We start from the raw sequence: 15,368 nt of genomic DNA on the forward strand, positions 1-15,368 counted from the left end.
TTTGTTTATATTCTATTCTAAAGGCTTTTGACCCCAAACAGCAGTTCTGCATTTCGTTAGTACTAAGCGAGATAGACATCTCATGGGTTAAGAATACGTACACTAAGACGTATGAATGGAGGCTGGGGTTCAACAACTCCTTACGCATATCGACAAGAAAGACTTGCGCCTTTTCATATTCCCACTAAAGTCCATTCGCGTTAGCATGTACACAAACCAAAGAATGAAGAGTCCCATACCTCCAGAAGCTCCGTCAAGCCGCGAATAGAAAACCCTTCCAGTCCTTGCATCAAAAACTGTCGGTTCCAGGCGCCCCACTGCTTGAGATCCTTGTTCTTGGGCCAAGTACCAATGGGCACCTTGACCTTTCGCTCGCCTATGTTTTGCAAACCAGCCTCCTGGAATGCCTCGGCCGGGTCCCAGAAGAACGGGTTACCAATCTTTTCTCCGATTTGGTCAAAGATCCGAACCCATGTTTTGAGTGGAGAGTCTTCAGCCATGGTTCCGTCGTCACACATTGCGTTACCCCAGAGTTCGACGTGCTCGATCCAGCCACCGGGCTTAAGGTATCTGTCAACCGGTTAGAGTGGGATGACTGTGTGGTTTGCATTATCACCTTTGGGCCTTCTGAAGTAGGTCTTTCCAGTTTGGAACTGTGCCCGTCATATATCGGATGTGGATAAAGTCGAATTTATTCTCTGGGTATGTCCATTCTTTGTTGATATCGTCGACTTCGAACCTACAGTTAAGAGGGACAAAGTTAGGCTGGATAGGTGATAAATCGACACCGACGACTTCGGCAGAGGGGTGAAGGTCTGCCATATCACTATTTCTGTCAATATGAAGCGGTGGATTTTGGAACCCTGTCAAGACTTACATGGCCCAGATGCCCGTGCCACAGCCAATGTCTAAAATGTTCTGTTGGTTGCAGGTCAGTATATCAGCAGTAACCGATTGGCAGCAGAACTGACTTGTGGGTTCTCGCCAATAGGCGACTGGTATAGTTTACCGCCAAGTACAATGCGGAATAATTCATGACTAGATTTCTGTTAGTTGTACATGTTGTATGTGAGAGGTTGATATGGTCACTTGCATCAAGTCCTCAGCTTCTTGTTGGCGGTCATCGTTGGCGCCCCTACGAGGTATTTAGCAACCCTGGCTGGAACCTCATTCTTACATCATGATTTACCAGTAAGTACCGTCACCATATGCATGGAAGCGTCTACCATGAACCCATTTGTATTCCATAATGGAGGACTTGAGTGATTCGGTATCGGTGACTCCGATTCTAGTTCCCGTCAGCGAAACCTTCGCTACAGTGTCATTATCTTATTTCTTACGACTTTGTGTACGAAGAGTCAGAATCAGTGTCCTGTACGAAGCGTTAGGACATACTGAGATCGATAGACCCTATATATGGGACTGAAGTAGTGGCTGACTGGTTCGATTGTGCCATCTTCAGGCCGGACCACCGGATCCTCAAGCTCCTCGGGCGTTTGAGGCTTTGGTGGCGTCTTTGGAGAGGACATATTGGATACCGAGTAAGAGGATTAGGTATAACAAACGATGGTATAGGCGAAATAATAGACGGGCAAGCGAATTCTTGGCCTGTTGGTTCGAGGCGAAAAACAAAGCGATTCGTGGGAGAAAAAGAGAAAAAACCTCAGAGGGCGGTCAATCATTTATCTCGCATTGCATGACTCCCCACTCCAGCGGGCGAACATCAGTGGAGAAGAGGGCCACGTAGGTTACTAACGGCTGTACGATGCAACGGTCTGGTGCAGATCTTGACCAGGATTATTCGATTGTTGGGATTTTCGCTTGACAATGGTATCACTGAGTGAGGGGTAGAGAGGACAGATGGACAGTTAAATATATTTGTTCTCTAGTCTTTACTCGTTCGAAAGTGCTTTTCCAAAGCATGTCCCCTTAAAGTCTACTTCTGGCAGCTTTGTAGAGTTGACAGGGATGAATGCGAACTTGTTTGCAATTGAAAAGTCATGGACAGCAAGTCCGGATGAATTAGTGTCGTACTCCACATGGAGAGACACATAGTCGGTATGTTCGCTCCAACAAGCACGTAGATCACCTTCAGTGCCCGAACCGCTCGTGTATTTGCCGCATGGAGTCCTCCGGGTTTCCACACATGCTATCACAATCGTTGCCACTGTGATGCCGAAAATAAAGCCGGTGTAGATCTTGTAAGCCGTTGAGGTGATGCATGGTATGATGGTGGATGTTGTCTTTCCCTGCCAGAAGTAAGGCATGAATATGATGATGGTCATGGTGAGAAAGAACATGTAGTAAATGGTGAAAACAAAGCTCGTGGTGGTATGCCTCCCGCCGCGGATCAGGTACAAAGTGTCGAGTATCAAGAGACATATGACTAAAAAAAGAAAGAATGATCGGAAGAATTTGCTGCCCCAAGATGACGATGGCGTTTTGAAACGGGGCTGTGAATATGATGTAGAACGCTCTAGTAATGTGCTCGACGATGTCTCGTTAGAATCTGTTCGCGGCAAGAGACTTATTTTGCCCATCTCTGCAACGTCCCCAGATGAGTGTCCGTAAAATACGGGAGGCACCAGGGTCGTTGAGTGAGCTGTCGAATAACCATAATCGTCGTTGAGCCAAAATGCGCAACAGAGCCTCAGAAGCCCAATCATGGCTAGTGGGAAGAATATCGCATCGATCGCCATCCATTTTGTAAATCCAGAATATTTATTCTTATCAAGTGCACCAAGAAGGAGTACCATGGCTTGGATTCCCTGCGAAGTGACAATGATGGTAGTAATCATTTCTTTGGAAAAGACCGAAATCCTCGTGTTATTGGGGAAGTGATAACAATACGCCGCGCTGCTTGCAATGATAGCCTCAGAACCATCCCAGCCTCGATTAGTCCAAAAGATGGCATTGGTAGGAGCGAGGTCAGTCCGATCCCATGATTTGGCTCGAATGCGTCTATCGGCTATGGCCGCGTACCGCCAGAGGATCGACGTTGGGTTGTAGAGGCAGATCTGTTCGTGCCATTGTGGTTGGCTCTGGTGAAGATAGACTGGCGAGGGTGTACCGGCTATAATATGGGCGATGAGTGGAGCTAGACATAGGGTAAAGAGGGTTATCCACTCTGTGCTGTCGATTTCTTGACTTTGGTATACGAGTGGTAGAATAGTAAGCTTTTGGCCAGTGAAGATGAATGACATTGTGAAATAGAGTGATGACGATAAGAATGATGACAGTAAGAAATACCACTACTCTCATACTTTTATTTATAGAGACGTTGATAGGCAACCAACTAATGAGGTGATTTATACACCAAGATGCAGGTGGTTGGATGCTGATACGAATGCAACTTCGCTAACTCAACACACAAACCTCCATTGGTTGATTTACCAGGTGGTAAGACTGAGATATCCAGGGTATCCTCGGGCCTCCCGTCTCAGGGAGACGTATATTGCTTACCGACTGGACACTTGGCCAACTTTCCAACACAGTTCTGGCCTTTTCTTTTTGAGCCAGCCCACAAGCAAGGATCTCAATAAAAGCGACAATTTACCGAGCCTACATTTCGTTTATTCGACAGTTTCGGGAAAAGCTCAACTAGACCAGGCCGTTCGTCTGACCAACACCATTCGAGTCATGTCTTACGAGAAGTAAGCAAAGCCGCATGCGCTAAAATTGAAGATCACAAGGCTACCAATCAGATTGACTAGAGGGAAATTATCTCGATTCAAGACCAGGATGGTGAGTTGCATTGGAAGTATACGAAACGCACTCCAGCCCTAAACGGTCGAGTAACCCTGATTGTTATGTCATGGAATCTTTGTCGAACACCTTGTTGGTTGGTTAAATTCTTTTTCAGCTTGACCAGGCCCTTGTACTCGATTTCATGTGTCTTTGCGCATCTGCTGTTACATATACTCTCTGCATTTCGCCAATCGCGTCGATATTGGCTGTATCATATTCAGGGCTTACGTGACGTCAGGTCGGATGAGAGAAATGCTGGGCAGCATAAACTCGGAGGAACTAAATATAGTGGTACTGTCCAGAAAATATGTATCAAAAAAATTGGACGACGTATTGACTCCTAATGGGACATACAATGCTGGCGGATCAGTATGTATAGGGTATTTAGCCGTACTTTCTATTCTCTTTGCCAAGATGATTCCCTCCCTCCGGTCAGCTCTCCTTTGCCTACCCTGGAGCTGTAATAATACCTATCGTGCCGTCTGTTCATACTTACTGCCTGGCCGTCAACCGTGCCAGTGCTGTTGAGGCACTGAACATCAACCTATTCGCCAGTTAGGCAGTATTTTGTCCATTGGAGAAACAACCAGTTTTAGCATTAAATCATTTCATGTTCATACACGTACACGAGCTATTCTTGCTGATGAGATCTCTACATATCGACCTAGTCTGGCGCCTCCACATCTTGTACTCGATAAAGTTCAGCCGCAACGTGACATCATACCCTGGAAGAAGGTCAAGATATGATGATTAAACTTTTGAGACATCAACCACAAGAATGTCTCAGAAATATAAAGTTAGACAGAAAATCCAACCATCTCATATCTCACACTCGTTAAAAGCATATTTAACCAAGCCACATTATCCTCACCGTCCATGTCGCACAATCTCTTATCTCTGTCACCATCGTCTATCTCATTGGATCTGACCCAGTCACTCGGAACTCTTGTGTCACTCCAGCAAACCGCGCTCGCGTGATCAACATCTACTCGGTTGAGTGGTCTACATAAAGCCTCCTTTGCGCCTAACTGCTACCCTATCGCGGCGCGCAAGCCATCAATCTCGAGCATCCCTCAAAGTTAAACAATTATGAACACCATGTCGCAAATTCCTTCCGACAGCTCGGGCAACAGCGATGCTCTGGAGCTTGAAGCAGCGGGGTATCAGCAGGCTATGCCTCGCCGTTTCTCGTTGTGGTCACTAGGCGCGCTGTCTTTCACTCTCACATGTACGTGGCTGGGAACAGGATCTTCGATTGGCATCAGCTTGACTGAGGCTTCATCGGCGGGAACCCTGTGGTCTCTTCCTATCGCGGGAGTGATGACAACAATCGTCTCATTGGGCATGGCAGAGCTTGCATCCGCGTATCCAGTCGCTGGTGCACAGTATTATTGGTCGTTTATGGTGGCCCGAGATGACTACAAGCCATTTGCGTCTTACCTGTCAGTATTCAGTCTGCTGTGTTACTATTATAGTATACTAACCCTTCCAGAAACGGCTGGATGAGCGTCATTGGCTGGTGGCTTGCTTCAAGCTCAGTATCCAACTTTGTCTCATCCATGATCCTCGACATCGTGAGCGCCTGGCATCCCGATTGGAACCAAGAGCGGTGGCACCAGTATCTGATCTACGTTGCTCTAATCTGGATAGCCACTTCCGCCAACATATTCATGTCGCGATGGATCCCTCTTTTCAACAAGATGGTATTCGTCCTATCAGTTTTGACCCTCAGCGCCACAACAATCACTTTATTCGTGGTAACCAAGAACCATGCTTCATCAGAGTTTATCTTTAAAGACACGACCAATAGAACAGGCTGGTCGAGTGATGGATTTGCTTTCATGCTAGCGGTTGGAAATGCAGTCTATGCATTTCTGGGTAGTGATTGTGGTGCTCATCTCTGCGAGGAGATCCCTAACCCGGCCAAGAACGTACCCAAGGTTATGATATACCCTTTGCTGATGGGGCTCTTGACCGCCTTTCCTTTTGCGGCTTCTCTGATGTATGCGATATCGGATATCTCGGCTGTGCTCAACACGACAACTGGACTACCGTTGTTTGAGATTTACTTCCAAGGAACTGGATCTCGGTCTGGGGCGACGGTGTTGATGACCTTGTTTGCATTCTGCTTCTTTGCCAATCTTGTCGCCAATGGTAAGAGATTTCGTATACTGTGATGTCCAAGCTGACCATCTGTAGCCACGACTTCATCACGAACGCTATGGGCCGTGTCTCGTGATGGCGCAATACCGTACTCACATTTTTGGGAACGCGTCCATCCCAAATTTGAGGTACCGGTCAACGCTTTGTTGCTTTCAGCAACATTCATCACTGTAAGTAAATGAACTGAAATTGGCCATGCAATCCACACTGACCTGGCTCCAATAGTTATATGGCCTGATTTTCCTCGGTTCCTCCACCGCCTTTGCCGCCATGGTCAGTGCAGCCATCATTTTTCTGCAAACATCGTGCATAATTCCACAAGCCGTTCTACTCTACAGAGGACGCGAACGCGTGTTACCACTACGATATTTCAACCTCGGCAAGTATGGCGCATTGATCAACGGTATCTCCGTAGTTTGGGTTGTTTTCCTGGATATCCTGTACTGCTTCCCCACAACGATGCCAGTCACGGCAGAAAACATGAGCTACGTCTCGGTTGTGTTTGTCGGACTGGTGGGATTTGTCGTTGTTCTTTGGTTTACTACCAAGAAGAACACGTTTACCGGGCCGAGGATTGATCTTGATATGTTGAACGCTCGGAGAGTGGCGGCTGTTGGACCTTTGGAGGGAACTAACCCTGAGTACCACCCATTGAGAAACTCTGAGGCGGTAAAGTCGGATTGAGAGATGACAGAAGTTGTTTTGAAAGTCATCACAAAGTGTTCAGCATTGCGACTTCACCACTTCGCATTTGGTCAGTCATCATGTGTATCGGAACAGTCGGCACAGTCGTTGCGCATCGCACCACTACTCAAGATCAAGGAACCAATAACGTCAATGCCAAAAAAGATAAAACCGTGAACCATGACTCTCGATGGATGTTTGATACTTGTTGTAAATTGTTTGTCGGGTTTATGAGTGGTGGATGATTTTTGGGACAATAAATTACCCATTTAGGCAATTCGGATGGGTCGCACCGAAGACCATCGAAAATCAGGACATGTTTAAATACATGAAATATCCCTCAATTTCCGTGATGAACGACAATCGTCTTTGAACAATTTGTTTGCCAAGATGAAGCTGGCCGTCTTGACGTTCTTGATCACTGCCATCACGGCTGCTAAAGTGCCTGTAAGTCTTACCATAACGGGCATCGGCCTGTTCTAACGTCATCTAGGGCTATCGCTTTGTTGGTAGAGTCAACCCAGCGACCAAGCAGCTCACATGGCCGAGTACCGGCGTTGCTTTTACTTTCACGGGAACTGAAGCAACTATCAAGATCAATGCGGTCACTGGAACTTCAAGCGCAGACCTGATCATTGATGGTAAAGACCCAATTGTCATTGCCAACGTGAACGGCACTTCGATATCGGTCCCCAAATTGCCAAAGGGAACTCATACTGTTGAGCTCCGCAAGCGATCAGAGACGTCGTTTGGTACTTTCAGTATTGCAGGTGTTTCTACTGATGGCAAACTGCTTGATACTGCGCCGCCAAAGCGTAGAATTGAAATTGTTGGAGACTCCATCTCTGTGGGCTACGGCCTCGATGGTGTTCTTCCCTGCGTGGATACCGCTGCTCTTCAAAACAACGGCAAGACGTACGGTGCGGTAGCAGCCCGGTCTTTGAACGCAGATTATAGCGTTGTAGCTTGGAGTGGAAAGGGTCTCATCCGCAACTACGCCTCGTCTCCTCCTGATACATCACCACCGATGCCCACTCTATACACGCGCTACGGTGGCAATGATAAGGACAATAGTTTCCCGTTCCCCAAGTCATGGGTCCCTGATGCTGTTGTCATCAATCTCGGCACCAACGACTTCAGTTATCTCAATGTTCGGGACCCAGTGAACCCAGCAGATCTCACCAAAGCTCTTACCAAATTGGTCAAGAGCATCCAGTCACACTACCCAAAGGCTCAGTTCTTCTTCGTGTCTTCACCATTGTTAAATGACAACTACCCTACGGCAGCGGATGCGCAAAAGAGCACCCATGTTCGTGTACTCAAGGATGCGATGAAACAGTTGAGCGGTGTCAAGACTCATTTCGTGGACTGGCCTACTCAAGGTGCGGAAGTAGGCTGTGACTACCACCCCAATGCTGCTACTCAGGCACAGGGCGGTAAGCTGCTCGCCGCTTCTATCAAGGCAGCTTTGAATTGGTGAACGGAGTAGAAGTAGCGTATACCATAACAGCCGGTTATTTATGAAGGATATCGATGTAAAGATATTTGTTATTATCTGACTCTAGCAAATGTGTTTATATATCATTGTGAAACAAAAATAAAAAATTATTTTGCAACCAGAACGCTATCCATGCAAAAGAAAGGTTACGCCCGGGCTCGAACCGGGGACCTTCTCGGTGTGAGCGAGATGCCATAACCAACTAGACCACGAAACCTCGGATTATTTCCGGATGAAAGAATCGTCAAACTAGAGCCCTATACTTCAATAACTTTGTGTTGAACTATCGTTGACGTTGACAAACCATGGCTCGAGTGGAATTATCGTGCATTAATAAATTGTCAATTTGCTCTGCATTTAAGCATCCGGGGTAGGCCCTTGCCTACTAATCTATACCACTAGACTAAGATTATAACTCGCCAACACTGTCATCCTTGTGCTTGTAAAAGTCAGGCTTGGTAATAACCTCATTATCAGCATCCTTAATCTTGTCCCAGAACCTCTCAGCATTCTTGGGATCATTCGCAAAGAGCGTGTCAATGACCTGTTTCTTTGGTGTCTCGCCCATCCACTGGAACAGAGAAATATCTCTAAACTCATCTGACCTAAAGATCTCAAGCATCTCAATAGGTTCATCACCAATGTTCTCGACAAAGTGACCCATGTTTCGGGGAACAATGCCGACATCGCCAGGGACGTAGTCAAAGGTTCGAGCAGTACCCTCTGCCGCAAAGATGGTAACTCTTGCGCGACCCTTAATGAAGAACGACCACTCATCGGCAGAAGGATGCCAGTGCATCTCACGGATAGCACCAGGCTCGATGATGGCGTGGGCTGCAGCGATGGTCTTGGAGATGGGGAAGTTCTTGGAGTCAGTGATGCGGACTTGACCGCCACTGGTCTTGAGAGGAATTTGATCGTGCATGCGGTGTGTAAAGTTGTACTTTGACTTCTTGGCCTTCTTGCCCTTGGGGGCTTCATCTGAGATTTTACCAGGGTTGCGACCTTGGAAAATGTACTTTTCTCCCGCAGGAAGGTTCTTGAAGACCTCGGGATCCAAGTCGAAGTTCTTGGAGATGACTGACTTGGGTGTGTGTGCTGAACCTGTTAGCTATGGATCACGCAGTTATGATTGATAAAACGTACCGAGCCAGTCAGTGAGCACAAATGTCGATTCCTCAGAAAAGCGACCATCATCAAAAATGAGGAGGAACTCAGTACCGTTTGGGCTGAGACCCTGGAGGGAGTGAGGGACTCCACTAGGGAAGTACTAAGGGCTTATTAGTATGTTTTTGACCACGGATCAAGCTTACTTACCCATAGATCTCCCTTCTTGAGGTCATCAATGAAGTTACCACCCTCGTAGTCGAGGGCTGTCACTCGAACCTCTCCGTCAAGGACATAAGCCCACTCAGCTTCCTTGTGCCAGTGAAGCTCACGGTAAACACCTTCGCCAAGGCGCATGTTCACACCAGCAAGCTCAATACTTGTTGGAAGCTCACGGATAGTGGTTTGACGAGTCCAACCGCCTTCCTGCTTTAGGTCAGCTCCTGTCAAGTTCATCAGAAAAGAAACTTACCTCAATACGGATATGGGAGTCGGCAAAGCTCCATCGCATGTTGGCGAGATTGCCATGGTCAGTGCTAGGTGGTCTGACGAGATCTGGGTTCTGACGCGATCGCGCCTCATTCCATGGCCCGAGAACAGAAGCACCGAGACCATTGCGCCAGGGAAGAGGGTCAAGCTTGTCCCCGACGGAGTCGACGGGTGAGTCGTAGGGATCTCTGTCACCTGGAGTGAAGGGGATCTTCTTGCCACCAGTCACACCACGGTAATTGTCTGGGATCCCAAGGCCCTTGAGCAGTCGCTCACGAGGACTGTCTTGAACTGGGACGCCAGCGCAAATGTCCAGAAGGACCGAAAAGAAGGCAATTTGATAAAGATGCATGATTGCAGATGATCAATAGAGGAGAAAATGGAATCTACCTCCAAGTAGATATCAACAACAAGGTTTAGACCAAAAAACAAATGACGTTATGATTGAGGGGAAATTGGGTGTGATGATGTATCTTGCTAACACAATTGAATTGTTGAAGTAGCTCAATTGTTCATTGTCCTCTCATGTTAAGTATCATTTGAAGCTGAAAGCCAAATCATCGCCAAGATTATTTCGGCGCAAAGATCATGATACCGAGAAGGCGATAGCCGGTTCATCGCCGAAACAGGCTTATTCGAACAAGCTTACAAAACCCGTCCAAGGTGCCATTGCATGGTGATGCTGACGAGTGCCGTAAAATCGGGTATCCGGCACATAGCGCCCTGCAACAAGAACCATTATCAGATGCAGCCATGTGGCACAAGCATGGGACAACCTCCGGACGATCAACCTCGCAAGGGCGTTGTTGACGCTCAGAGGCTATCTGTGAGAACTAGGGAACTTTCTTGAAACGATATGGTGTGCTTATGTTACTCGCAGCTGCTTAAACAAGTTAAAATGAGGGGAAATAGATGATGTTGAGAGGGGGTGTCAGGCTTTTGGAAAAGATGACGCCGAAGGACAGTAGCATTGTAGTTTGGGATCGGGTATAAGCACAGATTTACAATTCCCCGCTTATTAGAGATGAGCCGTGGCGATCTGTACGATTGTAGTGTCTCCCCTCGGATAGCGGAATTAACGGGTATACAGGTCCGGAACTTGGCGCGGTCAGTTGTCCTTGTGTTGCGACACACCTTCGGTGAAAACGCGGGGTTGAGAACTAAGAATGCTAAGACTATCCTCTAAGCGATGGCACTATGTGACAGTAGAGATAAGCTAAACTTCATTCCGGACGAGGTTCTTGGCGATTAAGTTGCGGGCGCTATTGTAGTTTATTCTGGTCTTTGGCGTCGTGCTTATTTACTCTCACTCATCGAACCATTCCAAAGAGACATCAATACCTACTATCAAGTTCATTGTCACCTCTTTAGATCATACGACCAGAGAAACCATGTCTCAACCCTACGGCACAATCTCCAACGGTGAAAGCAGAGCTGAAAACGGCATTTCTACTCACAATGACGAAACGCAGCCTCTACTCGCACCAAAGCCGGGATCTAGATCTTGGTTGCGCACGAGATTAGGTGCTGATGTTCGTCGAGATTGGGCGGATGTTATGCTTCTCGCTTGTTATATCATAACAGGCATTCTCGACAGTGCTTCCATTTCCACGTGGGGTGCTTTCGTGTCCATGCAGACAGGTCAAGATTTATTTACTTGTTGATCTTGGAAATCATCATACTGACGAACTCATAGGTAACACGGTTTATCTCGGTCTTGGTCCAACGGCGGGGACGAACCGGTGGAAAAAGTCTGGAACCTCGATTCTGTCTTTTTGTATTGGTTCGTTTCTGTTCAGCCGTCTGCATCGAGCTTTCACGTCTAGCCCAAGACGCAAATGGGTCTTTTGTTTGTCTTTTGGCATCCAGACAGCGTTCATCGTGGCAGCAGCGTCCATTCTGACATGGGGCCCGAAAGGCGCTGGTCCAGACGACGTGCCCTGGTACGTGATCGTGCCAATCGCCCTCGTGGCCTTTCAAAGCTGCGGGCAAGCCGTGGCGAGCAGAGCGCTCAAGTTCAACGCTCTAACCAGCGTCGTACTCACGAGCATCTACTGCGATCTGTTTTCAGATGCGGGGTTGTTTACTGCTTCCAACGTGGAAAGGAACAGGCGTGTGGCTGCACCAGTGCTGCTTCTCATCGGAGCCATTATTGGAGGAATTATTGCAAAGAGCGAACTGGGAACTTCAGGCGCCTTGTGGATTGCCGCTTTGCTCAAGTTACTCGTCATGTTTGGATGGGCTGTGTGGCCTGCAGATGAGGGGTCTCTATGAATGACGAGGTCTATCGGCTAGCGATGTAACGACATGTGCAACCTAGTCTAGTATAACTGCTGTGAAATGATCTAGAACGTGGCTTGCAGCAGCTTGAGAGCTTTAGGAAACTCGCTCGATTATGGGAAACTCGATAGCTTAGAATAAACGGTCCGTATGACTCGTTAGACTATACGATAACCGCCTTGATAAAGTTGCTACCCAGTCATGCCTTACATCCGAGTTCCGTGTAGATTCACTCCTCGTAAAGTTCTAAAAATGTTTCATGTACCCTTGTCTCGGCGACAAAAGTAAGACATGGGTCTCAAAACGGCGGGAGATCTACAAAGCCCGATGTAAGCGACCCTCGTCTACGCAGCATCGTTCAACCAGCCATTCATCTTGATCCAAATCCATCAAGCAGGTCATATCATGTGGACTGTAGGATCAAGCTTGTTCGTCAGCGTAACCCCTCATATGCCGGTGACACAACCACCGCAAACACCTTTTTGCGTATTGTCAGCTTACAGAGTCTTGAAATGGCATGGCCAGGCACCTTTTGCAACGATAAACACTCCCTCCCAAACCCAATTGAGGTGTGTTGTTGACTTCGGATGAGATGGATATCTGTCGGTATTCGGTATTATGTAGATGAATTCCTTGATGAGGTTATACGCCCGTCGTATCGAGTGTTACGCATATAAATGTGCCCAATCCGCTGTGCAGCGAGGGCCTGGAAGGGTGTACGGGGAGTGGTCGTCAAATGTAGTGAGATGTGATACGCTTTAGTAGTTGATAGACTATCTATCTGTATGTCTGTACGTATGTGAAAGCTGCCACATGACAGGTTGATGAAAGGTGTGGTGGTGATGCACTCGGCAGTATGTTTTGGATGCGAGCCATGTTTTGCTATCTGTAGTGAAAGTCTATATCAACCCCAAGTGAATCACTAGATGAGTTGAATTGAATCTTCTCAAACCACTTCAAGCAAGCTCTACAACATTGAAGAGTTGAATATGAATGCTCTTAAAAACTTCCAATCCGATGTTAAAAACGACGTTACCTGGAATCGAGCAGCTCGACTGAGCGTCAAAGGGGCCAAAGCCCTCCCCTCGGGAACAGTACAATACATCAGTGACAAAGTTCCCATCGTTGGCTGGTTACCACGATATAACCTGCGATGGCTCATCAATGATCTTATTGCTGGTCTGACCTTGGGTCTGATGCTCATTCCTCAGGGCTTGTCCTATGCCAAGATTGCGAATATCCCTGTTGAGTATGGCTTGATGTCAAGTTGGCTACCAGCTGTGATCTATGCCTTCATGGGATCTACGAAAGGTAAGTTAAGCTGGCAGATCCCCGATTATTGAGCTTACGTTTAACTGTAATTAGATGTCTCTACCGGCCCAACCTCTCTCATCGGTCTCCTCACCTCCGAAAATGTTCACGCCCTACAAGACAGATGGACTCCATCCGAAATTGCCTCTGCGACAGCCTTCATGATGGGCATCTACGGCATGATACTCGGCTTCCTAAAGCTCGGATTCCTCCTCGAATTTATATCTCTTCCTGTTCTTAGTGGCTTCATCACTGCCATCGCCATCACCATTATTCTCAACCAGATGGACTCTCTCCTTGGTGAAGATAATGTCCGCGACGGCGCAGCCAAACAGATACATGATATCTTTAGTGAACTCCCCAATGCTAACGGCTGGGCCTGTCTTATTGGGTTCACTGGAATTCTGTTCCTCACAATCCTTGAGAAGTCTGGAAAGAGATGGAGCAAGGATAACAAGGTCATCTGGCTGCTGTCTACAACAAGAGCCTTCCTAGCCCTGGTCCTGTTCACTGGTATCAGCTACGGTGTCAACAAAAATAGAAAAGACTATCTCTTTGAAGTTGTCAAGGTCCAGTCCGAAGGTCAGCAAGCACCCACAATGCCAAAGACAGACCTCATCCCCGAAGTTGCTGGTCGCAGTATTGCTGTGTTCATCGGATCTGCAGTTGAGCACTTGGCAATCGCTCGCGCCTTTGCAGTCAAGAACAGCTACACATCTGATCAAAGTCAGGAACTGTGTTACCTTGGCATCACCAACTTTTTCAACAGCTTCTTCCATGCTATGGGTGTTGGTGGAGCCATGTCCCGTACCGCTGTCAACTCGTCATGTAATGTCAAGTCTCCCCTGTCTGGTGTTGTTACCATGGCTGTTGTACTGGTTTGCGTTTATGAGCTTGTTGGAGCACTCTTCTGGATCCCCAAAGCTACTCTGGCTGCTATCATCATCACTGCTGTTTGGGGTCTAATCTCTCCACCCTCAACCTTTTACCGGTACTGGAAGACCTCGTTGGCTGATTTCATCTCGTCCATGCTTGCACTCTGGGTCACCCTCTTTCACTCAAGTGAGGTGGGTATTGGCTGTGCTGTGGGTTTCAATATTGTCTACATCCTCCTTCGTCAGGTCTTTACCAGACTGACATCAACTGGTGCCGACGTTGAATCCAACCGCAGACCTACTTGGGCACTTGAGAATAACCACACCTCCCCGCTCACTATCCCAGAAGACGCAAGAATCTTTACCTTTAACGAGTCTATCATCTTCCCGAACGCCTTTGCCAACACCACCAAGGTACTTGATGAGATCCAGACTTACCATGCGGCCCACTACAGTGGTAGTCATGGGCCCGAGACAGAAAGGAATTGGTCTGTCGTGGGTGAAAAGAGAGTAGCACGTCTCCGCAAGAAGGCCAACATCAACGACCCCTCATCACTACCTGGCATTGGACTGGTCGTCCTGGACTTTTCGCGCGTCAACATGCTTGATACCACGGCGGTGACATACCTGAAGAACCTTGTTTCAAATATCAAGTCTTATGGTGGAGACGGTACCGAGGTCAGGTTCGCAAACATGAACGCTGTTTGTCGTGAACGAGTCGGACGGGCTGGTTGGCGCGTAATTGAAGTTGGTGGCAATGGAGAGCTTCAGGGTGACCTGGAAGATGATGGTGAGCCGATCTATCTCTACTGGGATACGAGAGCAGCCGTGGTGGCACCGAGGAGGAGAGGGTCGGTGCTGAGTGATGATGGAAAGGTTCATGCTGTGCATGAGGAGGAGAAAGCTGAAGTATGATGAACAGAAACATGTATTTATCAACCAAGTAGTATCTGTCTTTCCAACTATGATGTTTACAAAACATACTATCATTCTCAATCTCTGTGCCAGCATCACTACGTTTCTGAAAATGCAAGCGCGCACTTGTCATGATTCTCCTTCTAGTTGTAAAGTGTGGTCAACTGTTCGATATAGCTTCAGTTTACGGCAGATTCTTTCACATACGACCAAAGCTCGTAGAAAATACGGGATCCCGTCCGCTCTCCCATAGTCAAGCTGCGAAGCGCTGGATTAGTAGTTGGGTCGGTGACGACCAG

The 15,368-nt window shown here is 47.6% G+C and overlaps 7 protein-coding genes across 7 annotated transcripts, besides 1 other annotated feature; 4 read left to right on the plus strand and 3 right to left on the minus strand.

Moving 5' to 3' along the window:
• Positions 1-12: 12 nt before the first annotated feature.
• FPSE_04470 (uncharacterized protein) lies at positions 13-1,529 on the minus strand (the record flags this gene model as incomplete). Its single annotated transcript, XM_009257588.1, has 9 exons — positions 13-46; positions 102-184; positions 240-570; positions 617-826; positions 878-918; positions 972-1,038; positions 1,190-1,288; positions 1,341-1,372; positions 1,440-1,529. The coding sequence occupies 9 exons, from the start codon at positions 1,527-1,529 to the stop codon at positions 13-15; spliced, it is 987 nt and encodes a 328-aa protein (XP_009255863.1).
• Positions 1,530-1,892: 363 nt separating this feature from the next.
• On the minus strand, positions 1,893-3,203 carry FPSE_04469 (uncharacterized protein; the record flags this gene model as incomplete). Its single annotated transcript, XM_009257587.1, has 1 exon — positions 1,893-3,203. The coding sequence occupies one exon, from the start codon at positions 3,201-3,203 to the stop codon at positions 1,893-1,895; it is 1,311 nt and encodes a 436-aa protein (XP_009255862.1).
• Positions 3,204-4,845: 1,642 nt separating this feature from the next.
• On the plus strand, positions 4,846-6,594 carry FPSE_04468 (uncharacterized protein; the record flags this gene model as incomplete). The annotated part of the gene is made up of 4 exons (XM_009257586.1): positions 4,846-5,189; positions 5,240-5,901; positions 5,947-6,080; positions 6,136-6,594. The coding sequence occupies 4 exons, from the start codon at positions 4,846-4,848 to the stop codon at positions 6,592-6,594; spliced, it is 1,599 nt and encodes a 532-aa protein (XP_009255861.1).
• A 390-nt stretch (positions 6,595-6,984) lies between these two features.
• FPSE_04467 (uncharacterized protein) lies at positions 6,985-8,074 on the plus strand (the record flags this gene model as incomplete). The annotated part of the gene is made up of 2 exons (XM_009257585.1): positions 6,985-7,041; positions 7,088-8,074. 2 exons carry the CDS (start codon positions 6,985-6,987, stop codon positions 8,072-8,074), a joined length of 1,044 nt encoding a protein of 347 aa, XP_009255860.1.
• A 427-nt stretch (positions 8,075-8,501) lies between these two features.
• Positions 8,502-10,040, minus strand: FPSE_04466 (uncharacterized protein; the record flags this gene model as incomplete). The annotated part of the gene is made up of 4 exons (XM_009257584.1): positions 8,502-9,190; positions 9,239-9,362; positions 9,410-9,625; positions 9,672-10,040. The coding sequence occupies 4 exons, from the start codon at positions 10,038-10,040 to the stop codon at positions 8,502-8,504; spliced, it is 1,398 nt and encodes a 465-aa protein (XP_009255859.1).
• A 1,039-nt stretch (positions 10,041-11,079) lies between these two features.
• Positions 11,080-11,962, plus strand: FPSE_04465 (uncharacterized protein; the record flags this gene model as incomplete). Its single annotated transcript, XM_009257583.1, has 2 exons — positions 11,080-11,329; positions 11,385-11,962. The coding sequence occupies 2 exons, from the start codon at positions 11,080-11,082 to the stop codon at positions 11,960-11,962; spliced, it is 828 nt and encodes a 275-aa protein (XP_009255858.1).
• Positions 11,963-12,957: 995 nt separating this feature from the next.
• On the plus strand, positions 12,958-15,069 carry FPSE_04464 (uncharacterized protein; the record flags this gene model as incomplete). The annotated part of the gene is made up of 2 exons (XM_009257582.1): positions 12,958-13,279; positions 13,334-15,069. The coding sequence occupies 2 exons, from the start codon at positions 12,958-12,960 to the stop codon at positions 15,067-15,069; spliced, it is 2,058 nt and encodes a 685-aa protein (XP_009255857.1).
• Positions 15,070-15,270: 201 nt separating this feature from the next.
• Positions 15,271-15,365: a repeat region.
• Between the last annotated feature and the right edge of the window lie 3 nt (positions 15,366-15,368).

The sequence above is a fragment of the Fusarium pseudograminearum genome, chromosome 3, assembly GCF_000303195.2.
Source record: "Fusarium pseudograminearum CS3096 chromosome 3, whole genome shotgun sequence".
Lineage (NCBI taxonomy): Eukaryota > Fungi > Ascomycota > Sordariomycetes > Hypocreales > Nectriaceae > Fusarium > Fusarium pseudograminearum.